The sequence below is a fragment of the Vanellus vanellus genome (assembly GCF_965231255.1).
Source record: "Vanellus vanellus genome assembly, chromosome: 1".
NCBI lineage: Eukaryota > Metazoa > Chordata > Aves > Charadriiformes > Charadriidae > Vanellus > Vanellus vanellus.
Window position 1 is genome coordinate 37,288,653 of NC_138905.1, and position 26,444 is coordinate 37,315,096.

Consider the following 26,444-nt stretch of genomic DNA (forward strand, 5'->3'; position numbering starts at 1 on the left):
CGACTCTAACTTGAGCTCTCGCACCGTCCCACGTGTTTTCACTTGGATGCCAAGATATCCCAGAGCTTACCTCTGAAGCCCCGCTTTCAGCAGCCAACTGGGGATGCGTAAAAGCTCTTTTCCTCACCCTCAGCCCAGGGCAAGGGCAGAAGACAGCGACAGCCAGGCCTGAATTCAGGAGCAACACACAATTCCCTTCTTGAACAGTCCCTAGGGAAGGATAAAGCTCTTTCCACTTTCACAGTCCTCCCTTTTACATGCAAGAGACTTTGGATCTCTAGTGTAATATTTTAATTCACAGTGACACTCAATTCAGCAGCAGACTGATGGACTCACTCAAGGCAGCGCTTTAGCTCGTTGCTTGGGCACTTGTTTTTTTGCTTGATGGTATGTTTTAAAGAGAGCAACTGCTCAAGTAAGAGGTGATAAAGACAGGAAAATGAAGGCAATGAGATAGGTTAAAATTCTGAAACGAAGCAGACTCCAACTAAAATGAAATAGTCAAACTTTCCACCTATTTTTCCACCACACCTGTCCTGCAGCTGGTAGCACTGAATATCCCCTACTGAAGGTGGGTTTAAAGGTCATGGCACGACCAGGAATTAGTCTGACATACATACATACAGTGACAGAGGGGGAAATATATGCTGATGATGTCCGAGTGAGAAACAATCTTTAGTGTTAAGATACGATCCAGAGAAGAGTTGAGTGGAAAACTGCTCGAGAGAGAGACTTGTTGAGATGTTCTTCTAAGACCGCAGCCTACTATAGTTTCCACAGAACCTAGTAGAGCAAACAAAATAGATCCCATGCCAAGATACTGTGACACCACAACTTCTCCTTTGAAGGTAGGCAATTCTTGAGTTACAACAGAAAAAAAACAACAATGAACACCAGAAACCCACATTGCTGTAGAGGCTCCATTCAACTTATAAAAATGTCTTCTTTTAAGAGCTGCATCTTTACTGAATTTTACTTATATCATAATTTCTACAAAACTACATTACCAAAAAGCACTTTTACTTCCACGGAGAAGCTAGAAAGTCAGGGATAAGCACAAACCTGTGGGGATCATCGGGGTCACAGTTTGGTAGAAAGTTAGTGACAGCTTCTGCTACTTCTTCATTTAACAGCACATCCCAGAGTCCATCAGTAGCTAGGATCAGAACATCATCTGGCCCATGCTCATACTGCAAGAGGTCATAGACTCTTACCTAAAACAATAAAAAAAAACAAACTCAGGAGACATTAATGAAGGAAGAAACCATCAGACCTGTTTGTGAAACGTTGCTGAGTTTGGCTGTGAGTTAGCCGGTTTGGCCAGGGCACTGAAATACCTCTTCCGCAGCACTGCTGGGGTCTGTCTCCAATTTAGCCCATGAACCAGCAACTCTTCCCAGCCTGGCTCGGTGTGGCTCAAAGTGCCAGGATGGAAGCAAGTGTTCCTGAGCAAGGCTGTAAAGCACTGCGCTGCCTGCTGCCAGCAGTACTCGAAGCCTCCCCCCCACCCCCAGAAGCCTGGGTCACGCGAGGCTCTTCCCTATCATTGGCAGGACTAGTCATGTGGAAGCTGAATAATTTATCTGATGAATTTTTTGATATTGCCTAATAAAATATTCACAAACAATTGTTCTCACTGTTTGTCCAGATCCATTTATCTCTGCCAGATAAATTGCACATGTTCGGAAATGCCCGCGTTGCAGAAGGCATCGCATTCATTTTTCTAGACCCGAGGCAGCCACTGCACTCAAGAATTACGCCTGAGTAAGCGAGTACTTTGACGAAATGGAGAGAAACTATTTACCTACCAGTTATGTTTATCTGTGAGGAGCAGAGTAGAGTAGAGACCAATTCAAGATCTGCACAAAAGCAAACCCCCACGCTCATCCACCCTTGTCCACACTGGCTTCACCTCACCAGTCACCAGTCTGCAGCCACAGTCAGGCTGACCACTGCTGTTGGTATCTCCTTAACGTGCTGCTTTTACAGCGACTTCCCCCATCCGCTTCCTGACGAGGCTGGGGAAAGCCGGGAGCAGAGGGGACAGACACCGGCGGGGGGCACGGCAGGCCATCAGCTGAGCCAGAGTATGAGCAAACGTCATGGTGAGTATTTTAAAATGAGCTTTTAGTTGGGTGTAACTCTCCCTCCAGCACACGCTGCATTCTAGCTGACAAACCGCCTGCCATTCCCCGGCTGCGATGGGGAGCTATTAGGAAGCACTCACGGAGCACTTTAATTACCACAGCAACAACCACAGTTGGAAAGAAGGGTGACAACCTTGGCAAGGCAGGCAGGAGGAAACGATCATCTGTACTGAAGTTTGGAAACGGTGCGCCTCGTCACACACACCCTGCTGCGGCCTCGGGCTCCCCTAACAGCAGCCGCAGCCGGGAAATTTGTCGGGACAAGCACTTGGCATAACTAGAAAATACGAGCTGTTTTATTCTCCCTCCTGGTGCATTCTCCCTTTAGGAGCCATGGAGCAGGCAATGCACATAAAATGCCTGGACCTTTTAATGTAATTATGATTTTATGGGACTGCAACCAGTACCAGAGGGAAAAAAAAAAAATCACCCAGACCTGACTGCTAATCCTTACTTGTTCGCCTTTCACTCAAAAGCACAAGAAGGTCATTTGTAAAATGTAACCTTCACTTCATTATCTAAGGTAGCAGCTGAATAAGGACTTTGGAGAGGATTAAAGTCAAGGCAAGATACTCTCTTCATTACAGCATATCTCCTTATTCAGACTGAGTGGGAATACTGTTATAGAAAAGATCCCTATATGCAGCACAGCTCTACTTTCAAGCCCGCTGCACAGAAACCAGTCGTTGTCATAGTCCCTGTTCCCCAAAATTTAGTTCAGCCTATAACAGCCCAGGGTTTCAACTCAGAAATCACTGAGGTCGTGGGGTGCGTGGGGGGTGTGTAAGTTAGCCAACACAGCCATTAATAAGCAGCACATGTTCTGGTCAGATCTCTTGGGTACAGGCAAATATTTGAGAGAGCATCGGGGTTAATGCTCAGAGATGCACTCAGCAGCAATCCTGCTGTAGGAATAACCAAGCTTCAAACATTAGCGTTAGGAAAAAACACCCTCCCACCCAGGCAAAGTACACACTACACCACAAGAGCCTTTTTTGCAGCGTTGGCGGGGAAGAAGGCAGAAAACCAAGACCATGCATCATTGATTTGAATCCTCCTGAAATGAACAATCTTGTCTGACTGAGGAGCGGCACTGGGGGCAGATAGGAAACTCGTCAAAGCTACCTGCAGCCAAACCACAGGTCAAAGGGTCCAAATCTTTGGTGCAGCACAATGCTAAAGCAACACCAGATCATTTTACCAAGAACATGTTTAGGTTTGGGGGAAAAGAAAAAAAAATACAGTCAGTGATTTTATGGGTAATCTGGGAACAAGGCAGTTACTTCTTAGAAGCAAAAACTTTGTGACTTGAACACCTCCAGAAAGGGCTGCTATTGAGAAGGAACTAGATATCAGAAGAGGTGCAGAGAAGGGCAGTGGGGTGAGCAACAAGGGATGCTCAGCTGGTACCCAGGCTAAGGAAAAGAGAGCGCCAAGGTTACAGGAGGCAAGCTTAGGGAAACTTCAGGTAAGATTCTTGTATACCAGGACCAGGTAGCACACGCAACAAAATGCAACTTTGTCTGCCTTCCAACTACTGCAGCAGCAACACATCAAGGCAGTCCACACAATACTTAAAAGAAAGAGAAACCTAAGTTTTTTCTTTCTGTCTTTCCTCAGATTTCTAAACTACAGCTGCAGGTGCCCCTAATACGTTGCTAACAAAAATGACTTAATTTAGAGCTGTCTGGTCTATTGTAGGTTCAGGTTGTGCTCACAGACTGCCTTGCCCAGGCACAGAAACAAGCCAGCTCCTAACCCTTCCCTTTTCTGCTAGCAGCTTTGTTCTAGTTCTTATTTTCAGTGGGGGTCTCTTGCAGTAGCGACACATGCCTTCAGCTGGACACGGAGCAGCACGACAGCAGAGCTCCCGGAGGCACACAGGTTGGGCAGCACCACCAAGACGCGTGTAACAGATGCTCAGACCACTGGAGCTCACTGAACATCCACTCCACACACCCCACGTTGTGCAACACCCCGTAGCATACTCCGCACGCGCTGTACAAAAAAGGTGAAGGGGGTGTGATATGTCAGTTTCGGAAAGACAAGCAGAGATCCAGGGAGTTACTTAAGTGCCTGCAACAGCAAGTAACCCCACAGCACCGTAAATCTTATGTGATCAAAAACAGCTCTTTGCCTCCAATGGAAATGACTACTTTTTTTTTTTTTTTTTTTTTTTTTTTAATTCCAGAGCCAACCTACCTAACGACTGCCTCCTTCCCATAGCTGTATTTCAGGAAACAAAATAACAGCAAGGTTTAAGCAATGTGCTGTCTGTGGCATAAGTCCGCACAAAGCTGCCCGCACTGCAGAACAGTATTACATAGCCCCGCGAGCGCAGATGATAGCTGGCCAGGCAGCGTCCTGCAGCGCAGAGGTTTCCTTAACTGCTGCTGCACCCTTGACAAATTTCTTAGCAACTCTCCCCCGAATCTTCAACCTTTCCCTCATGCCTCGTTGCTTCTGCAGCCAGACATCAATCCTGACAGTGCCCCACAGAACTCGTGTCCTCCATCCCAAACACCTTGGGCTGCCTGTGCTCTGTCCTCTGCCTGTCCAAGAGCTGTCCCAAGAGCCTTGCCACCAACTCCCCCCAGCCTACTAGCCCCTTCTGTGCTGCCCTGGCAAACCTCTTCACTCTTTCACACCTCTCTGAAGCATCAGGGCAGCCCTCACAGGAGGCCAGTTTGGTCACCATACTTCTGCCATCCACTGGTATCTGTCTTGATGTAAAGCAGCTGACCTGTTAACTAGCTAAACTTGACTTTAGTGACCAGAAAATGTAAAAAGACAACCATAAGGAAGGAGCAGCAGGACGTCAGTAGCACAGGCATCCACGTCAGTAAGCATTGGGTTACACTGTATTTTATCCTGACTGGAACCTACAGATCTCTGCTGACAGGTAACAGCAGACACACACCGCTAGAGCAGAGAGTCAGACACGGCATCTTTCTGAACACGCGTTATGCAGTTTGTCACGTAACGCCTTTCTTCAATCCAGACATTTGTTTCTCACATTGCTCACCTACGTGTAGTCAAGAGCGGTGAGGAAAAATGCTCTGGGCAAGCAAACAGGTGGGCTGGTTTTATTTTACATTTCAGACAGATCTACCCACCGGACAAAACCTGCGTTCGGCTGCCGAAAAGGACCACAGCAGCTCTGCGAAGGCGCTGCGGCTTGTTTGCCAGGTTTGTTTTTAAGCGGCAGCCAACGCGAGTCCCTGCAGCTCAAACCCCCTTCACAACAGAGTGACATGCGAGCCTGCAGCCACCTGAGGTGCTCCTCAGCAGCCAGCCCCGGGGGGATTCGAGCCAAACAACAGCCCGCATTCACTCGCCTGCACTATTGATCAACTCGGCTACTTCAATAAATTAAGCCCTTTCTTAATTGTATCGTCCCTTTTCATGCGCGGTGTTATCCAGCACAGCTTCGCTGGCAAACGATGAGATCTTTCAATACCACCCTCCAAGTAATTTATATGTAAATAATAAAAAGCGGGTCCCAACACTGCTCCCTGCAGCACTCACCAATTAATCTCCTTTTAGCTTTTTACTGCCACCCTTTGTTTCCTGCCCTTTAGCCAATTTCCAGTAGACTGTGCCAACTTTCCACTTAGTCTGTAGCTTCATATCTTTTATATTAATAACCTGTGATGCAGAACACTTTCTCAAACGTTTTCTGAGAAATCAAAGTGCTCATGCAAGACCATTGACTGCATTTATTATTATTATTTTTTTTTTAATTCTCTGGTAGACATAACCCTGAAGGACTTCAAGCCACTGAAGTGTGATGTTTGCTGCTTGAAACCACCTTGACTCCCTTTGATCATACTATACTTCTCTAAGTCTTTGCCTGGCTTGGTCCTTTAAATGGTGTAACTCCTCAAGATTTCTCCAGAAGGCAGATGTAAATCTAAAACGGTCTCCGTTGACACATTTGTGGAGTTGTCAGAAAGATTTTACTAACGTAATGGAAGGAGAAAAATTCTCCTTCGTTACCTTCTCATCATCTGCTGTGGTGGCTAGCTTCAGGTGCATCACTGGCAAGGGCCGATGCTGCCGTGAGAGCCACACCTCTCCCACCAAATGGCTGAGCGGCTGTTCGAAAAATTTCAGGATGAAATTCTGCTTTTCAGCTGCAACAAGGCAGATCTTGCTGAGCTTCAAAAAGCAGAATTTCCTGCTGAAAGCTTTCAAATGAACTGTTCCATTATGAAAAAATAAATATTTAATTCCATGCCAGAGAGCCTCAGCCACGGCTTGCCTGCTTTGTGCTACTCCGGTTCATTATAAAAGGCTCAATTCTCTAGAGCTCACCAACCTGCAGAAGTCCTCCAAATCTGGTCTCGTAACAGCTGAGCCACTGAATCCTGATTACATTTGTCAGTGTTGGCTACATGACTCCCATAGCCTGGCACTCTATCAAAGTATCGTTTCACGCCACCCTCAAATTACTTCTATATGCTTATTTCTGGATGTATTCTCAGGGATACCTACCTTTACTTCAGCTAAATTTTGGTGGACACGGCATACCAGAGCTTTGTCATGCTGGAAATAAAATATTCTGAAAAATCACCTCATTGCCCCTAACTTGGGAAAGGATGCTGCGATTACAGCGCAGAAACAGAAGCCAGAGGACTTGGATCCCCCCTCTGTCACGACTCACTGTGTTCCTTAATTTCCTGTGCCTCCCCTTTTCCAGGTCTGGAAACCAGACATTGCGCTTCCCTACCTCTATATAAACAATTCAAAATCCAATGCTGCACAAGGGCCAAATACGACTGCTGCTTGACGCCACCGCCTTTACTTCCAAGTGCCAAACCTCCCAGATGGCAGCATGAAGACATTGTTTCTTAACGCCGGTTTCTGCGCAAGGTGCACTGTCCACGTACGGACAGAAGAAGTCAGGGGAAAACACAAGGACATAAAGCACTTGGGATCTCTCTGGGAAGAGAAGGAAGAGATGATTAAGAGAAGGAGGTGCAATGGAAAGCCAGTTGGAGCAGTTACTTCCCAATAAAATTCAGGGCTTTTTTTTGCCAATATCTCTAAATCAAGGTGTCTGGTGTTCTGTCTTTCCTCCTCCTGCCCTCGTACATTTCTGCTGGATTTAGCTGTGAAGGGAATGTGGAAACAAAGCCAATTTTGCTTCCCTTTTGCGAAGCAGTTAAGAGATCCTGAAACGTGGATAGCATACGAACTGGATGTCATATTCCAGAATTCGAACACGTACAGACACACTCCACACAAATCAGAAAAGCCCATGAGAAGCTTTGGTTTATACACACAGACAAATACTGCAGCAGCAATTGGCAGAGATGATACTGCTGAGATACTGTGCTGCAGCCATTACATACCCCAGAAACGCTGGATCTCAGCACGCCAGAAAGAAAAATAAATAGGTAGAATTGCATCATTTCGCTGGCACTAAACAAATCCATCACAGTGATGAGGGCAGAGCTGCTGCCTGCCTGGCTGAGGAGAAGAGGAGCCAGGTCCCAAGCGAGGGATACCACACATTCAAAGCGGGAAGAGGGGAGGTACTGGATTGGCAGCAAGGAAACACGAAGAAGGGGCTGTCTGTAGATCTCCCCCTTTTCTTCAGGGCCAGAATCTCTCAGCAAAGTTTTATTTTTAAAGTCTCAAAGATGTTGTAAGCAAGGTTAATTTAATAATTTGGTTCCTTCCCAGCAGCATTATGTCATTTGTGTATTTTCATTCTCTCTCGCTGCTACAAAAAGCAATAAATTCAAGGTCAAATACTGGGTATGGTGAAAACTCCAGCAACCCAGTTGACAGTGGACGGCTCTCAGCATTTGGGCCACGGAAGCACAGCCTCCTCTTTTTGTGCTGTCATCAGATGGTTTTCCCTTGCTTAGTATTTTATAAAAAATATGTCATCTCTTCCTTGACATAAGAACAGGAATGCAGTTACAGAGGAAAAAAAAAAAAAAGCAAGGTCTGCATGTTTCTTGTTAACAAATACATTCAAATCCCTTTGGAAGGCTTGATATCCTTCACTGCAAGGTCTCTGGTGGTCAAGAACTGGAATTGTTTGTGGCAAGGCAAGTCAAAATGATGGAAGCATTTAAAACTACCCCTAACACAAATACTGCATAATCCCTTCATTATGTCACCATTTGGGAATGCACACTGTCATTCCTGCCATTATTTGGTGTTTGCACAAAATCATCATAAAAAATTAAGAACTTGAGGTGAAGAGGCAGACAGATGGAAGCGTAAAGCACTCTTCCAATCGCTCTTGGCATTTTCCTGCTTAAGACTTGAGCTGGTATTCTCTGTGTAACGCAGGCTACTACGCTACTGTGGAAGACGTTCAGTGCTAGCTTCTGGACAACATAGATTTACATCAGCTTCTGTGAAGACAGCATGATCTAGGCCTCAAGGGGAGGTGGAGCACACGAAGGTGGGGAGAGATGGGTGCCTGTGACACTGAATGGCGAGGCTATGGGATAACCATAGAGCAGTGCGTGAGAAGGCATCAGTGCTCTGCCAGGGATGTGGAGCAACCAGAGCCAGGACGCACCGCTGGGGAACTCAGACCGTTCCTACTGTGTGGATGTTACTAACATGCCACACCTTTGGGAAGGGCAGCGTGTTACCTGGATTGGACCACAATCAGAATGGACAATTTGGAAAGAACAAACAAGCACACTAAGTATATTTGTTTCTCACCCACAAATCAGATAGTTGAACCTTGGGTGTTTTACCTCGGGAGACGAGGACAGAAAAGGTTTGATGTATATATTGGAGTCGTGCACTTTCAGGTCATGGTCTCCCAGTCCTCGGGTCACTCCAATTGTTGCCATAACCCGAGCCTGGAAATAAAGCAAAGCAATGGGGTCAAATCTTGTTACGTGCACTGTGCCAACAGGGAAAGAGATAACGTTCCTACTCCACAACTGCTACAGTTAGGAATGAATTCCCTTTCCTCTCCCAGAAACTCTAGATTTTACACAGCTAATCAACTTCTAAGCTTTTCACACTCGCGTCATCTCAATTTCTCTCATTATTCCAAGCTTTGTATTCATCTGCATCCCAGTCTGCGTACACTCATCTTAGACTGTGACCATCTGTAAGGGACCGGGACTATAGAAACCTAACCCAGTTGCCTCACTGTCCTACGTCAGTCTATGACAGCATTCCTTCAGCAAATTATGCTGCTAGTAAACAAGTTTTATAAAAAGGATGAGGAGCCTAATCACTCACCTAAGAAACCTGTGGCCTCTTCCTATTGACATACTGCTGTATATTCCCCTCCACCAAGGAGAAGTGGTAAAGGCCACCTGAAATTGCTGAACACACGGGTGACGGTGACACTGACCACAGTGCTCTCCTCTGTGGAGAGCCAGTCTAGGGCAGCTCTGCTCTTACCTCAGGTCTACCACTTCCTTCCCCAAGCACCTTCCCCTGCAACATGAGCTGTTTCCCAAGAGGTGCTGGGCTCTTCTTCATTAACGCTTCTCCAAAGATTGACCAGGTAGAGTACCCCACGGGGAACCTCACTCTTTGCATATCACTTCCCCCAAACTTTCGTTTCGCTGCAGCAGCTTCTGAACAAGAGAGCTCACAGCATCAATAACAGCAAGTAACTCACTCAAAATTATTTTGCCTCACTAACCCCTCGTTCCATAAGGCAATAAGAAAGTAAATTAAAAAGATGTGCATGAAACATTTTGCAAATAATTATAAACCTAACCAAATTCAGAGATAAGCTGCAGGTCTGAACCTTCAAAACTTGGACTAATTTTGAAGAGCGTGTATTTTTGCATTGAGATAAGAACCTAATGCAGCAGGGGAGCACTATTTAGAAACACAGCGAGCATACCAATATCGGCAAACTGACACCACCGCGTCCTTATATTGATCCTATTGCCGCATCCAGCTAAGCTTGCTGGGATCAGCACTAATGATCTCACTGTTCTTAATCACAGGGATGGAAACAAAGTACACCTAAACAGAATGGTTCCTTTCTCCCTTTCAAGAAAATCTATCAGCATTCACACATCAGAAAAAATCAACAGCGAGTTCACATACACTAGCTGAAGAAGATACGGTTAAGGGGTGTTATATTTCCCAAATCCTGCCTTGATCCCTCCCCTTCCTAAATTAGGGGTTTGCATCTCAGAGCTCTCTAAAATGTTATTAAATATCTTCCTGCTTTGTTTTCAGTAAACATTAGGTATTTTGCTATCTTCATCCAGCCTAGTTATATTCTACAATGAACCCAAGAACATTTTAAGTCAATTATTTAAGACTGTCTCATTGTAGCCTACTTACAATGAAAGAAAAACAAAAGCAAACTGAACAGCAAATTACTATGCTTGCTATAAAAATGCTTTTTAGTATGTTGAGCTCCCCCCGCTGCCCCCCAGACACGAGACTGATTTGTGACAGAACCAAGATATTCTTTCAAGCTGTCACAACGATAAAATAAAGAGATACTGAGTGGAAAACACTGGACTGCCACAGGCTAAACCGAGTGGTAAATAGCACAGAATTCCTTCTTCCTTTGGTCTGAGGAAAGCAAACGTGCCCACCTTCTTGCCTTCTCCATATATAAGGGGAAACTTCAAGTCATCTTCCTCAATGGTTTTGTATGCCCTGTGGGGGGAGGACAAACAACATTTATAAAGCTTGCACTCAATTAGTGACCCAGTGCCCTGAAACAAACAGCTGTGATTAAAAAAAAAAAAAAAAAAAAAAAAATCCTTGTTTTTCTTCAGGACTCTGTCTTTGAACCAAGATGTAAATTTCTTTTTCTGTGGAAAGATTTTTCTCTAAAGAATTATCCAATTCACCAAGAGGAAAAGTGAACACAAGGAAATATCTAACATGCCAAGCTACTCCTATTGCTTGCAAGGAAAAAGAGGTGGACAGGAATAACATCCTAATCAGGTAAGATATCTTTGGCTGTGGCAGCAGCTATACCGTAATACAGTGTCACAAAAAAAAAAACAACCAACAACCAACGAAACAAACAAAAAAAAACCCCAAACCCAAACCAAACCACCCCAAACCCACCAAGCAGCTAACCAAAGACTAGATTCACACTATTAACGTGAAATGGCGAGCAACGACAGGACGTGTACACAGTCAAAGTGTGAAACAGCTCTCCGATCCTGTTCTCACCTTTCATGACCGCTTGAACCAAGACAAGCTATACGTGCTGAGGAGTCTTTGGAAGGACATTTAGTGCTCATTTGACCTTGACTGACTGCAACAGTCAAGGTTGTCAGAGATTTCACATTTCACAGCAGTTTTCCCATGGCCAAGAGAAAAGAGAAGTAAATGCTCATGCTCTGATTCTGTTTACCGCATGCCTGCGTACTCTACCTTTTACTCATCCAGCTGTTGACACTGACGAGGTGAGAAGGTGAGAAACTTTGCCAGTGAGAAATGAAAAAAAAAAAATAAAAAAAAAAAAAATAGATGGCTGTCATTCTCGTAAGCTGTAGAGCCCCCTGGTTTGCATAACACAATTGAGCCGAGGTGCTGGGGAGCCTCTTTAGTTAAAGCACATCACGCCAGAGGGACATGCTTCCCTTCATAACACAAAACCGTCCCTCCCCAGCCTTTCCCTGCATGTTGTCTTCCACTCCGGGCCCACCCCTGCCCCCAGGCTGTGGGGTGATACCAAAATCATCCCCTGAACACACAAATCAGCGCTCCCCACCAAAGCAGAAGGGACAAAGCGGGAGGAGGGAAGGTGCCGCGACGGGTCCCCTGCCATCCACCGCCAGCCCCTGCTGCGTGGCTCTCCAGCTGGGCTGGCCGCTTGAGCTTCGGGGACTCGCGTTCGATCAGGTTCAAGCAGTGTTAAGGCCGTGATGCAAACCAGCTGGAAATTAAAAATTAAGGGTGAAATCCTGTATTGTAATCTAACTGCCCCCTGCTTCACCAAAATATTGCCTAAGACCTAGGATCAATAAATGGTGGTGTATTACATAGGTCTACATGGTGCCTCACCTAGGCAAGCCTCAGACTTAAAGAGAGTAGCACAGACATTTAAGCCCCACCTTTACATTTCCCAGTAATCACAGGCTGGGCCCATATTAGGGCTTGGGGGTGAGGAGAGAGGGAAGAAAAAAGGAAAAGCAACCAAAATGCTAAGAAGAAACAGCAGCGGAGGACTCCGCTCCTGTACTACAAAACAGTACGAAGTGTGAAATGCCCAAACAGAACCAGGTGAGGTTTACAAAACACAGTGGGTGCTTCATGGGAGACCACATAGTCAAGAGTATCTTGGGTATATACCTGTGATACTTGGGCATCTCTCTAAGAGATAATATAGAGAAAGCATTTAAATGGTACTGTGTACTGCGGAGGGCTAACAGGTTAGCTCTTAAGCCAAACAAAAAGGCACACATCACTACAAGTAGCCTGTGTGGTAATACTTCCCTGATGTTTAAATCCTGGAATAGCATTTTATTGTAAAGATGAGTCAGTCATGGACTTTACTCTTGTTCCTGCCCTTATTTCCAACAGGGAATAGCTAATGTCTCTGCCTCGCTCACCAGCTTGGATATCCTGGTTTGAATGTGGAGGAGGAATTTTACCATCCTGACTGCTCATGAATGTGTCCCCAAAGCTTCCAGCTGGACCTACAGTGCAGGAAGTGCTGGCGAAATCTCCTTGAAGAGGAGTCTGAACTCTTTCCTGTTCCTTCCATAGATCCGGCTGTGCTCTGACACCAAGAAAAAAGGGCATCAGAATCAAATGACTAATCAAACCACAAGACCAACGAGACAACCATTCCTACTATATTTTCAAGTTGGTGTGCATATTTGTTACAAATAGCAAACAAAACTAAGTTGATGTGACTTAACTATTTTCAACCTCCTTTTTAAAGGAAAACATAAACCCATTCTTTACCCACAAACTATATTATCCGCAAGATAACTCCAAATACTTAAGGCTGAAGCTCTCCCTTTACACTGCCCTGTAAGTAGCCAACAACAGGGACCAAGTTTGCTTCCCTCTCTCCCCTCCTTCCTTATATTCTCCTGCATAGCACCTCACACTGCGCTTTAGCAAGAAGGAAAAAAAGAAGGCGTGAAAAAGGCATTATTTAGGCCCTTGTCCTTCAAAGGAACAGTCCCCACTGCTGAGTCCAGCATCTCCTATGGAACCACCATAAGGACCATCGTCCCTAGGGCCTTCAACTATGACACAACGGTGCAAGGATGCTGGAAGAGGCCGTGTTGCAAGGGCTGAAACAAACTCGTTACATCAGCAGATTAGGAAAGGCATCTGGCTAGCCTATGACCTCCTGAAGCTATGCAACTAAGTGAGGGAGGACCAGAGGGCGACAGTGATTTGTTTTGCGGTTTCTCACAGCAAATCACCTCTCGGGCTCAGAACTTGGGTGTCAAGACTCATCGCAAACATCTTTTTTCTGTTGATGTTGCTATTACTTGAAAAATTATCAGCGCTTGAAAAACAACGCTCAAAACTGCAACCGCAGCAGTGGAGCTGGCACACGCTGAAAAGCAATGCAAGACACCCTAGAAAAATACCTGTGTCCTGCATTACCAGTGAAACAGAATTAATAATATGAGCATGGGGTTTGCTGCAAGAGAAGGATGAAGGACAGCTTTTCAGCTAGCAGCTCAGCAACTGCACTGGGGAGAAGGAGGGAAAGAAGCCACGAAGTTCATTTTGATTTATGCCCTGTGAAACTTCCTGTACTTTGTACGCGTGTTTATTTCACACAGGCTATAACCTTCTGGACTGTTTCACTTGATTTTATGTAATAAAGTTGCATTTATACCTTCCTGTGCTGTTCAGTGTGCTGTATATAAGGATATAATATGGCAGTAGGTATATCAAACACAGACATATGGAGAACCTGAGGGGGTTGTTTGGCTTTTTTAGTGCCAACGTGGCCTTATTCAGCCATCTACGTAATTCAGACTAGCGCACTCTTTTAACGAACTCAAACATAGGGTTGCAACCCTCCACTCTCCCCATCTTCCTCATCCACATCCCAGGAGGTCTCAGTGGCCACCAGGGCATGACAAGACAGGTTATAAAGACAGGGCTACGCTATTGCTTGCTGCTCTGAACGAGCCTTAATCCTGTCAAGTGCTTCTGCCACGTAAACCTCTATTTTTCCAAATGGAAAAACAGGGGGGTGGAGTGGGGAGTAGAAAAGGCAAGCTTGTGCCCAGCTAGATCTAGCTGCATTTTTTTCAGTTAACTTCGTTTCTTCTTTTCATTTCAAAAGAATTATGAAATGCTACTGCTGTCCAAAAACACTGAACTAGGGCTTGACATATGTACCACCCACAAAGTTACATTTGGACTCAGGATCAACATTTTGGAAAACCGGGCCAAATCGCACCGGGAGCCAAGAGAGATGTCAGAACGAAAGAACTAGGACTGACATGATGTTACTCATATGCTAACTGGAATCTGCTCTAAATACACGGTGAAAAAATCACCAGAAGCTGCTAAATGCACAAGACAATCTACGGAAGAAATTTCCTACAGTGCTGAGGTCATTAGCAGTGCTTTAGGCACTCTTTAAATAAAAGATAATCAAAGTTACCTGCGTATTGCTGGGTCAGAACTTGAAAAACTGGTCAGCTCCCAAATACAGATTTCAGAGTCAAAATCCTAGATAATTTCTTACATGTGTTATGTATTCTTCTGCCATATAATTTGTTCTTAAAAATTGGCCTTCTGAAAGCACATACGAATTCACATAAGAGTAGAAGTTGTTGATGACCCAAACCAGAATCCACATTATATTTTCTTTTACAGCAAACCGTGTAAGGTTACTGGTCAGGAAAAGTATTGCATTGGCATCCCCAGGCACAACAGATGGTGGCAAAAACTCAATCTACCCTGACCTGGAAGGCTCAGTTCTGTGAACAACAGGGGAATCCAGACTCCATGCTCTGCTTTCCCATAGCACTTGGCTTTAGAAAGTTTGTCTGTATTTCACATCTGTGCTAGTGACACCTGATAGTAAACTGAGAATTAAACCTAACGAAGAGCAAAAAAATTCAAAGGGCTTTAGCTTGAAGCACAGAGCAAAATCCACATGAGGTAAGCAAGCAAGAAAAATCACTACAGCTTCAGAAATGTCCTAGCTCATACTGAGCACAAGGATGAAGGCTCTCCTTTCAGACAGGTGTGTGGATTCGGTGTATTTCTAGCAGTGCTTGTAAAAAACAAAAACAAAACCAAACAAACCGAGAACCATCCCCAAACACCCTCCACCTGCCCCAAACCACCTCCCTAAAAAAAAAACAAAAAAACCTATCTCATCAACCCAATCAACCTCCCTTCCCCTAAGCTCAACTTTCTTTGGTCATGCCAATAGAAAACCAGATTTTAATCTCTGAGTAACACAAAACTTGATAGAAACTGGGTTGGGTTTTTTTCCCCTCCTACACAAGGAATCAGTGGACTGGAGCTCACCCTTTGGATAACAGAGCTTAAATCACAAACCCAAAAGGAATTGTTTATCTGTACTGTCTGTTGAACTACAGCCATCAAACCAGTGTACGTGCGTGCTTACTACCAAGAAAAGATGTGTACTGCAGGTTAGGCACAAAGCCACTGAAAATTATACAATTCATGTCTCGATCCAACCATAATTTTTTAAAAGTGTCCTTAGACATATGTGCTTCTGCAGAGTCAGGATCTCTAAAATCCAGACAGCACTGTCTGGTATTAAGTACCCTCTAGGTAGGTTAGCTTTAATATTCCAGTGCCTCAGTATCTTTCCCCTGTTACTTGTCTGACATATAGTTTAATGATGCAAAACTACGATAAGCAAAGATAATAAAAGCACACAAACTATAGTAATGTTTGTTAAGAGAAAAGATGATGGCAAACCCAAATCAATTAGAGACGACCGATGCATGTGCACATATGCACAAAACAGTTTTTAGCGAAAGATCTACTCTAAACCAATTACTCTCATAGGCTTTCTTTCAGGTAAAGAGGAAAACATACAACACGTGGTTTCCCCAGGAAATTCAGAAACCCCTTCTTCTGAACCTTAAACGATATAATGCTTCATTATGCAAATCCCAGTTCTGTCTACCAATCTACAAATTAAAAAAAAAATAAAATTAAGTATCTCAGCATGTCTTGTACACACATATGATCTCTGGCTTGGTCAAATCAGACTGGTACGTGAGCTCTGGACCTCCAGGGAGCCTTCATTGTCATGTACACTCCTAAGACAGAGTTTTGACTTTGGAGGGGATGTATCCCCCAGCACCACGTACCCCTGTGGAATTCCTAAGGAAAGCAAACTCTATATTCTCAGCCAGCCCATTTAAAGATTCAAGCACCAGCATCTTCTCTCAGGCACCTCCCGAAGTGCAGCTGATTTTTTAGTCCATTCATCTCTAATGGAGCATTAAAAGAAAGTGGTGAAGAAAAAGTCGGCGAGAGGGTGGCCAAGGATCTAGAGAGGTCCTTGCCCCAAAACAAGGACAAATCAGGAAAAAAAAATAACTGGGGGTATTTATAAGCACTCTCCCTCGCTGCTTTTGTGCTCAGGAGGCTGGAAGGAACAGAGCAAGTGTATTGTGGGCACTTCCATTCACTGCTTGTGATCAGTTGAGCTACCACTACACCAAGTGACAGAAACGGTGCACAGACACCGCAGCTACATATCAAGCGGATCCATATTCTGCAGCACTCTCGCCAGGCCCAAGTCTTCTCTCCTTTTTTCCTGCAAATTTGCTGCCTTGAGCACTTCTTAAAATTTACTTCATCTCTTCTACTTTTAAAAGACAAACAGGAAGGTTTGTCAGCAATTTTCTCTGGAGGTAGAGGGGTAAAGGAAGTGGTCTGTTAACACCCTATGGGCTTAATGCACTGTGATGGACAGAAAAAAACATTTGTAAATTCACATTTTGCTGTATTTCTTGTTAAAAGGATGTTCTGAGGCAGATGGGAGAAAGATTGCACGTTAACCTCACAGCGCCTGCTCCATGCGTGCTAGCTGGGATCCTCTGGAAGGAGATTGCTGCTAAGGAGGAATCGTGGAGCGAACTCTTCTGCAAAAGATCGCTGTAGTATAGGATGGGGCAGGCAGTGAGACACAGCAAGCAGAGACCTCACCATCTCACAGCAGTGCTGGAAACTCCTCCAAGGAGCCTCCTCTCAGCCAGGAGCAGAACCATAAGTCAATCCTGGGCGGCAACAGAGAGAGGTTTTCCTAGGGACCCAGCCCAGGTTTTGTCAAATTTGCACAGCTGGGGAAGCCAGAGAAACAAGGAGCAGGGGAAGAGACTTCATCTTACCAGGAGGAAGAGTTGCTTTTGCTTAGGTTTTCAGATTGAAGATTACCTCATTTCAGTTTAGTTTCTTTCTGATAAAACAGACTGGGAGCCTTTTGTTCACATTGGCATTTGTGGCACCTGGTCTTTTATCAAACAAAGCTCAGGCGGAGATGCACAGCCATGCAGGGACAGCCCTTAGGCAGCCCTTAGCCATCTTCCAGAAGGAGATGCTCCTGCAGTACATGACTCAGACCAACCTCATTCTTGACAGGCTCGCTTGGCCCCAGAGACGCCCTTTACAAAGAGGTTTACCCCAGACTTCAGTTTTCTCTTTAGTTGCAGCACTGTTACTTTCTTGTTTCTGCTTTCTCCTGCCCCGAAGACACTGGCTCAGCTCCTGTGGCACGTGTGCACTTGGGGAAAACGGAGCCATCCGTCACTGTCAGGAGATGTGCTGTACACAGCAGGTCAGCTCTCACCTCCCGCTGCTCCTGCAGTGAGGGCTGCAAATCTTGAGAAGATGCATAACATGCACATCGCAAACAGCCATTCATCATCGCGGAGCTGTGCCCCAGACACCCAGGCACAGCCCAGCAAGCTGCTCCGGCTGCGCACACCGAAGAGGCATGTCCCGTCGTCGCTTCTGCCTACCTCGCAATGAGAGACGAGAGCAAAGACAAAAAAAAAGCAAGGCAAGTGGCCGTGGGTTCCAGTTTCTGCTGCAAAAATGACATCCTATTTCTCCCTTCTCCAAAAAGGCCCAGTGCTGCAAAGGTGGCCCATAATCATTAAATTATGAAAACGTAAGTTGCTGGGAGGAAATTAATACCAGGCGTGACTGGGGAAAAGGCTGCTTTCTTGTGAAGTAATTATGAAATTAAAATTTGATCTCTCCCTGGCGATTGTACAAAGGATACGGCTGAGGTCTCGAACACAACAATACAGCCAGGATTTCAGCAGAAGCAGCACAGAAGGTTTCACTAGACAAAAAAGCTCAATTAAAAAAGGGGGGGAAAGGGGGGAAGAAAGGATGACTTTTTGTAAATTACATGAATTTGGCTAAAAGGCGCAATCAAGCAGGTTACAGCATAGAGTTTGCAGACTTCCAATTACTTTTTACAAGTTGGAATCAAGCTGTTAGGAAATGCAGCTTATCTGAATAAGACTAATAATGCTAAGCTAATTAGACCCACAGGCATAGCCGGCAGATAAATTCAGGCCAAAAAGAGGGACACTGTCACTTTAAATACTGCCTTGGGATCGGTGGAAAAGCTAATGAGGAGTGTCAGTTGGGGCTGTTTTATTAGGTGGTTCTCCGGAGAATATAGCCCGAGGTTTCTGTAGCAGGGCTTCTGCGCTTGATTCAATAAATCAATTTATATTAAAGGTGGTGGTGGTGGGGGGGGGAGGGCACAGCACTGGCGCCTCCTCCATACAACATTTCTGTGGCATTTCTCAATCTGTGCCGGCACTCCTTGGGCAGGCTACCTGAACGCGCTGTCAAAGGACATCCAGCCCAGCCATAAAGAACAAGATAGCGGCCGCATTGGCAATATTTGTTCAGATCGGCTCGAGCATTACCAAGCAAATCGTGTACATTGGCTCTCACCGGGGTATTCTGGATCGCCAATAAGTGATTAATGAGCGCCTGGTTTTCGCGAGCCGGAGTCTGAACCGCAGACGGCAAGGCGGGCTGCACAACGAGAGCAAAAGGCATCCATCCCAAACAAAATAAAACGGCTTGAAAAGTGAAGTTGCTTTTTTAATCAGGCGCTTCGAGGCTGAAAGACATTCCCCGTTGGAAAGAAAAGGGCGAGCGCGGAGCAGGCTGGCGGCGTTCCAGGCAGTGGACAATATTGACTCTAGAATAAAACGGGGTTTGCTTAGCACTCGCCCCAGGGCGCCAACCTCTCCCTCCTTTTGGAATAAATCACACGGGCGGGCGATTCCCCGGCACGGGCTGGCCCTCGGGTGGCTCACGGTGTGCCACAGCACCCCCTTGCCAGGGACAGGTACAGGGATGGCCGGTGAGGGCTCCACTGCCGCCGTGCGTACGGGTGCTCAGAGGCAGCACCCAGCTCCCCGGCTCGCTGCCCTCCGGGGCTTCAGCCCGTGACACCTTGTGGGTACCACACCGGCTCGGACCGTTTTTGACAGGATGCAGCTCAACTCTGTGCGCTCTTGGAGGGCAAAAGGAAGCTGCCAACAAATCAGGTCAAAACAAACCAAAACAGGACTTGCTATCTAGGGCTCTTTTGCCACCCTAAAATCAAGTCAGAAAGCTCGAGCTCTGATCCGGAAACAAGCATTTAAAGAACTGCACTTCAATGCGAGCAGCGGAAAGGCCCTGTTTGCATTCCAGGGAGGAGCAAAAAATTACTTTTGAAACCACAAAAGCTGCTGTCAGTCGGTAGTGCCTTCTGGATGCCTTTGGTTAAGTCCAGCGCGGTCCCCTCCGGCCCCGCAGGAGGCTGAGAGGGGAACCCTGGAAGGAGCCCCTGTGCCAGTGAGGAACACGGTAAACCAGAAAACCATGTTTTGGGAAGGAGTCTAGGATATAGTCAGAGCAAAGTACTTTGAAATGTTCACACTGGACTTACCCGTGAGCAAAGAAAACCTGACCAACCACGTCTTAACTTTTATTTAAAAGGCGAAGACGGAGAATACTAATTCTGTGCAGTCCTTCAAAGAAGCAGCTATCATCATGTCTGCTTTTTTTTCCCCTCCACATATTTCTACGTCAGGCTGCCCACACCCCTTTTAAGTACTGGCAGCAACTTTGCTTACGCGGCCATCGAGTCTTCCCTGATGCTTCTGTTGCCACGGCTTGTCAAAGCCACCAGAACTACCCTCTCTCCAATACAAGTTCAACCTCTGCAAGCCATGGGCCTGAAAACCCCAGCCCCGAGATCCAGCTGTGAAAGACTGTCAGTAACACAGATGTCTGCCAGCAAACTACAGCTCGAGACAGCTCGGAGGCTTGTTCAGCAGGAGACACACAGCTCTTCAGATGCCTTGCCAGCTACAGGACACGTTTTGCAATGGTTGCTCAACCACAAAGTGCGTGGGGCGAGGGTGCAGGAGGGGCAGCTCCCACCTAAGTGGGATTCATTTTAGGTCCATTTAATACAGTGGATTTCTCATCCCAACTGCCAACGCGGAGAAAGGGTGGGAGAGCCGGAGGGAGAAGGGAAAGGCTGGTCTGAAAGCAGTTACAGGCAGCCTGGACTAGCGATGCAGTACACATTGCTGGATCAGTAGTTGTCCTAATGCTGTGGGGAAACTTGGCAGCTCTGCTACCACTGTGGGCTGTCGAGACAAAGCCAGTGTGGAAACTTCACATGAAAAAAAAAAAAAGAAAAAAAAAGGCAAAAGCAAAAAAAAAAAAAAAAAAAGCCAAATGCATTATGACAGACCCAAAGACAATAACCTTTTCTAATCCGAACAAGCTGGGCAAGCCAAGCCATTGTTGAGAATCCAAAAAGTTCCAGAGCATAGGAGAAGGGTAAAAACAAAGAAAAAAAAAAATCATACAGCTTCTAATAGAAAACACAGAAAGTGTCCTGAATTTTAAAATAAAACAGTTCATTTTCCTGAGGAAAGAGAGAGAGTTTTACACCCTCTCACTAAAGGATTCAGTAATTAAGTTTAATAATGGCTGCCTCTTCCTAACACCACCTGCACCTCTCCACATGTATGTGCAAATGTCAATGCACAGTCAAGTCACTGACCAAAAAAAAGTTCAGACAATTGCTCTTCTGCATTGCAAGTAATAAGAGTTTGGCAGTGTTTTAGCGTATCAAGCTCTGGCTGGCCAAAGCTCCATCTGACATTTTCTAGAAAAGGAATATATATGCTAATTTATTCTCCATGATAGATACTGTCCTTAGAAACAAATACAGAACAGACATGTCCTCAGCCACTGTGTCCTGATGCATCAGTTCAATGTAGGAATTAGAAAGGGAAGAAAATAGAAGCAAACCCCTTGAAGTGGAGAACGACCACTGTGAAACACCAGCTACTTCAAACCATCACCTCTGAGAGCCCATCAAGCTGGAAATCTAACATCTTGTCCACAATCTCAACTACTAAAATCGACCCGGATTCTTTGATAAATAGAAACAGATTGCTTCTCCTCAACTTAGGAGACCACTGCACACAATTTGACGGAAAACAAGACTCCCCAGGGCAAACACCCTGCAAAAAGAAATGGATCCTTATTTAGAAGGGCTCTGATTTAGAGAAATGTATGGGGATAGCAATCCCCTCACCATTTATTGTCCTGAGGCAAACAAAGACGTAACTGATGCACTAGCTGTGAGATATGGAGCAGCTAAAAGAGTCTGATTCTTTTATTGAGGCCAAAAACATAGTCCCTGTTTTCCACTTCCAGCCAGAAGTCAAAAGGAACAGCAGGGAGAGGTAGTCTCATCACAGTCTCCAGATGCTTCTGCTTGGCACAGGCCACCCCTTTCTGGGACAGCACTGAGGAGAATTCAGACTTGAATTTTCAAGTCACTGTTTAAGTATTAATTCCAGAATAACTGCTTATAACTAGGCATATTTGTGCTAGGCTGATGGCAATTTTCGCATTGACCATATTAGAATCTGTAACTGGATCAACATGTGTCCTACACTTCAGGAAATTCAGAAAAATCAACAGGAAAATCAATTCTCTTCTCCCCCCGCCATATGCTAGAGTTAACAGAGTTCACGCACCAGTACTGAAAACCAATACATTGAATCAAATCTGCCATCCATTTAGACTTATCGAAGCTCTCCTATCTTACTCATTATTCTGTATTCAAAATTTGCATTCCTTCTTATTTATCTTTCTTCTAATGCCAAACAGTATTAGCTGTGCAATAACCATTTTGAGTAAGGTGAAGCGCTATGCACAGATTCACAAACGAGGTACAAACTGATATACAGAATCATATCTCTCGAATTTTTAACCATTCCAACCTGGTATGCATCCCAACATCCTGCTGGTAGTTTTGACTGAAAAAATCACAGTAAGCAGAACTTCCACTGAGCTTTTTGACATCGCTCTCAAGTTCGTTTGGAACCTCTAGCATGCAAAATAGTTATTTTTCCCCCTTCATGCTTTACTTGGTATTTATTAACTCCAAATTTGATCACTGTGATGCCCATTCATGTAAATCATTTACTTGTTTGCAGTTCCTCACAGCCCTTCTTGTTTATTAGGAAAAGAGCTGTGGTGTCACCTGCCAGTGCTGTAACTTCAACCATTCTAACCCCACTTCCTTTCCAGACCACTAACCGACCAGGAAAATGCAAAACAACTGCCCCTCTTTGACTTCCAACCATGATGAAAGAATTGTGCTCTTACCCTCTCCTCTTGACCCATGACACTTTTGTAGCTCTCCCCCAAATTAGAAGGTTTGGATTTTTTGGTTTGGGTATTTCCCCCCCCCAATAGCATCTCACATCTTGAAAAACAGCTTTTGGAAGTCTACATGAAGCCATTCTTTACTGATGCTTTCAGTGACATTCGGGAGTTTAATCAGAAAACTCCCTTTGCAGAAACTGGGAGAGTGTCTCATGATCTTCCAAACGTTTTGCTGTTTAAGTCCTCAGTTGATCCAATGTTCTCATTCTGCTCCTATTCTTTTGTTCGTGACTGTAGCCTTTTTAAAAAGTGAAGTCATCATTCTCAGGGTGAGACTGCATATTCTGCTAGCAGCTGTTCAAGATGATGGACAATGACGGCTATTCCCAGATTAACGGGTTCTGCACAAACACTCCAGATTAATATTAAACTTAGATCATTATTCTGCCGTTAAAACTTCATTATATTTCTGGGCTATAAAGTATGGGACAAATCAGAAGCATGTGGAGTTACAGTTGCATGTGAGCATCCAAGTCTCCAAACCTACAAGAGTTCAGGTTTTTTAACCTCCTCCACTCTTTCACTTCCTGAAAGGACATTTGCTAAGGATGCTAAAACACAAACAGCATGGAACGGAAGACTATTTGCATATATAGGGCCTCCGCTTTTATAGGTCACGCACAGAGCACAAACCAGCAAGGATTTGGGCTTCTCTAAATGAGTGGGAGTCACTTGAGAAAGAGCTTCTTGGACTGACACAAAACAATGAAGACATTTAGCCAGAGACAAATAACTCATCGTTCTTCCTGTCTTCACTTCATTAAGTTAATGCTGCTCATTCAAGCCTTTTCATTTTAGGCTGGCTATGACTTTTATTCAGACAGACTCGTCTCTAAAACAATTCCTCAAGGGTAACCCGAATCAGAGGTCAGCTGCACTGGAGTATGGGAGGCAGCTCTTCCCTTCTGCAAGCATTCCTCAGCATGCCAAAGCCATGACGGCCCACTGATCCAGATTCTATAAAAAGCTACTTCCAAGATAGGAAAATTGTTTAGCTTTCAAGAAGATCCCCTGGCACGTCTTCTCCTTTCTGTGTTTGCTCTGCTTTGAATGCTCACACGTTAAAATGAACCAAAGTCCTGGCTCTGGAAGGAGGTCAACTTATTTAAAACGTTAACTGCTAAAAGAAAAATACATCCAAAAGAAAATACCTTTCCCTTTAGTACGGAGGCATACACCTCCGTGTTTGATGCAGTTTACGCTAATCAAAGACACGTATAAAGCAGGCATTGGTTACAGAGAAGGCTGATCCCATGCTGAGAAGGATGCATTCTTACCAGCCAGTCATGTTGAAGTCACGGTAGAGCATCCTCTTTCCAACTTCCTTGCGCTGCACCCTCCGCGGAAACTCTAAATGTGTGAACTCATTTCCCAGCAAGTGGGGCTGCATGTAAGCCTGTGGGCAGAAACCAAGCCACAGATACCACACGAACATCGTAAAACAAGACATCATCTATTTTTAATGAGGTAGCATTACCATCCCTTCCCGCTCTCTATCCACACGCATTCCTCCTCCCCCGCCCCCTTTTTAAACAAGGAAAATGAGAAAACGATGAGCTCCATTTCAGCAAACGAGGTTCGCATACACCAGTTCTGACACTGCCTGGTGTCCAGCAGCAGCCTTACAGGGAGCAGTCCTCTTGCCCTCAAAATCCTGCTGCTCAACATTTGTTATCTCTAAAGTACACCTCATCCACCGACCCTGAAGGAGTCTGCAGAGCTTCATCAAACAGAACACATCTCCGTTTGTAAATCAGCGACCTGAGAGAAGGGAATGACCAAAGGACAAAGCCATGGAGCAAGCAGAGACTTCCAGGGGTGTGTGTGGAGTAAAGCTCAAGCTTTTTGACTTCCAGTTCAGCTGCCCCAGCAATGCACAAACCCAGTATTACTACTGCACTTTAATTTTCACTGCCTTGAGAAAAATGTCCCCTTTAACCTGCTCAGTATACTGCATCCCATTGCACGAGACACTGAAAATAAATACGAGTTGGAGAGCACTTTATTTTTTTGTTTTCTAAAAACTACTTTCTTTGCACAGAATAGACTTTAAGAAATGCAGCAGCAGTTTTGTGTCGTAACTGCAACTAATGTTTTTGACGGTCTTAACGTTTGACTACTGCTGCCCTTTCTGGTGTGCTGCTCTGCAGATGCTGGGATGCCTCCCATGACTGAGGCTCATGTGCTCCAGAGCTGACTGTACTCAAGAGCATCACAAGGCTCTTTGTCCACCACACAGATTTTTGGTTTGGATTTATATACAGATCGCTTGACATGATAGGCTAATCCTTAAACATAGTGTATTTCTTCTTTCCAAATAAACCTCACTCATTTTTCTTTAATATTTGCAGAAACAAGCCTTTCCCTCTCCCTCCCCAAAGCTGCATCATGAGCGAGCTCTTCTGAAGACACAGTCAAATTGGCTAGGGAACTGAAAAAAGTTGTGTTTCTTAACCTTTCTGCAGATAACTCTTTTTCCTTATCCAGCCAGTTAAGGCAATAAAGTCTGTCTTATCTCCAGCAGCAGCTGCCGTCAGGGCGGACCAAATGAGCTGGCTTTAGTTTGTGGGTTTGTCATAAATCTAGCGCTCATCAAAGGTGAGCGGCAGGAAGCAGTGGAAGCCCTTATTGATCTACCTGGCAGCTATCATGCAGATAGTTCACAATAAAATATTTCCTGCATTTAAGGGCCGAGCCTGCTCGCACTCAATTTAATAGGAGTTGGATCAGGCTCAGCACATCACAGCGCTAACCTTCCATCGGCTTGTCCCCGTTCCCGTCACCAGACATCCTTCCAGAAAACACCTTGAGCTCAGCTGAAATGGGGCTGAGGGAGATTGCTGCGTGTAGTCGACAAGATTGGATTCTGCTTTCAAGAGGCGGCTTTCAAGCACACAAGTGCGATCTTGACATTGTGATCCCTTCCTGGAACAGGAGCTCCATCAAATTCTCTCTCCGTGTACATTTAAGGGAATTACATTTTTTTCTTGCAGTCTACGGTCAGCCAAGGTCCCCTCCCCCACCCAAATATTGCTTTCAAGGACCCTCTAATTGGATCGCTGTTCCTCATTACAGAAATTGTTGAGAAGCACTAGTGACTTTTGAGATGCCTAGCAGTATGAGTCCAGATGAGGCTTTCCATACTTCCAGAACTCTGGATTCTTTATTTAAAAGCACATGTAAGCTTTTTATTTTTATTTATTTTCATTCCAGTTGCAAAAAAGATGGAACACCCCTAATGATTTATTTGATGTATTGCTACACACTGACAGCAGAGCTGGATTTTTTTTATTTTTTTTTTTTTTTAATTCTTTCAAGTCTATGGTATTGTAAACAATGAAGTCAGTTTGCTTTGAAAGTGCAATTCAGTTCACTTTAAAAAATGCACAGCCTATCTTGATTAAATCATTACAAACCACTTCTAGCTAAAGACTACCGTCGCCTACAAAACAAGAAGCCCTATTTAAAGCAAAAAAACCTCATACCTGACATCAAAATGAAGTTATTTAACCTTTAGATTATGAGATTACTTATTAGGCTGGATCACAGGTCCAGAAGAAAAAAAGTTACAGGCTTTTAGCATTTTTCCCCTCAAAAACAAGAATTTCC

The 26,444-nt window shown here is 44.9% G+C and overlaps 1 protein-coding gene across 1 annotated transcript in view; it reads right to left on the reverse strand.

Moving 5' to 3' along the window:
• PPM1H (protein phosphatase, Mg2+/Mn2+ dependent 1H) overlaps nucleotides 1-26,444 on the reverse strand; it is a gene marked incomplete at its 5' end in the record, with an annotated part of 138,456 nt that overhangs the window by 5,305 nt on the left and 106,707 nt on the right. The window contains 4 exons of the mRNA XM_082479664.1: nucleotides 1,063-1,214; nucleotides 8,879-8,986; nucleotides 10,709-10,772; nucleotides 24,113-24,231. Coding sequence (XP_082335790.1) covers nucleotides 1,063-1,214; nucleotides 8,879-8,986; nucleotides 10,709-10,772; nucleotides 24,113-24,231 — 443 coding nt within the window. The remainder of the gene's footprint in view (nucleotides 1-1,062; nucleotides 1,215-8,878; nucleotides 8,987-10,708; nucleotides 10,773-24,112; nucleotides 24,232-26,444) is intronic.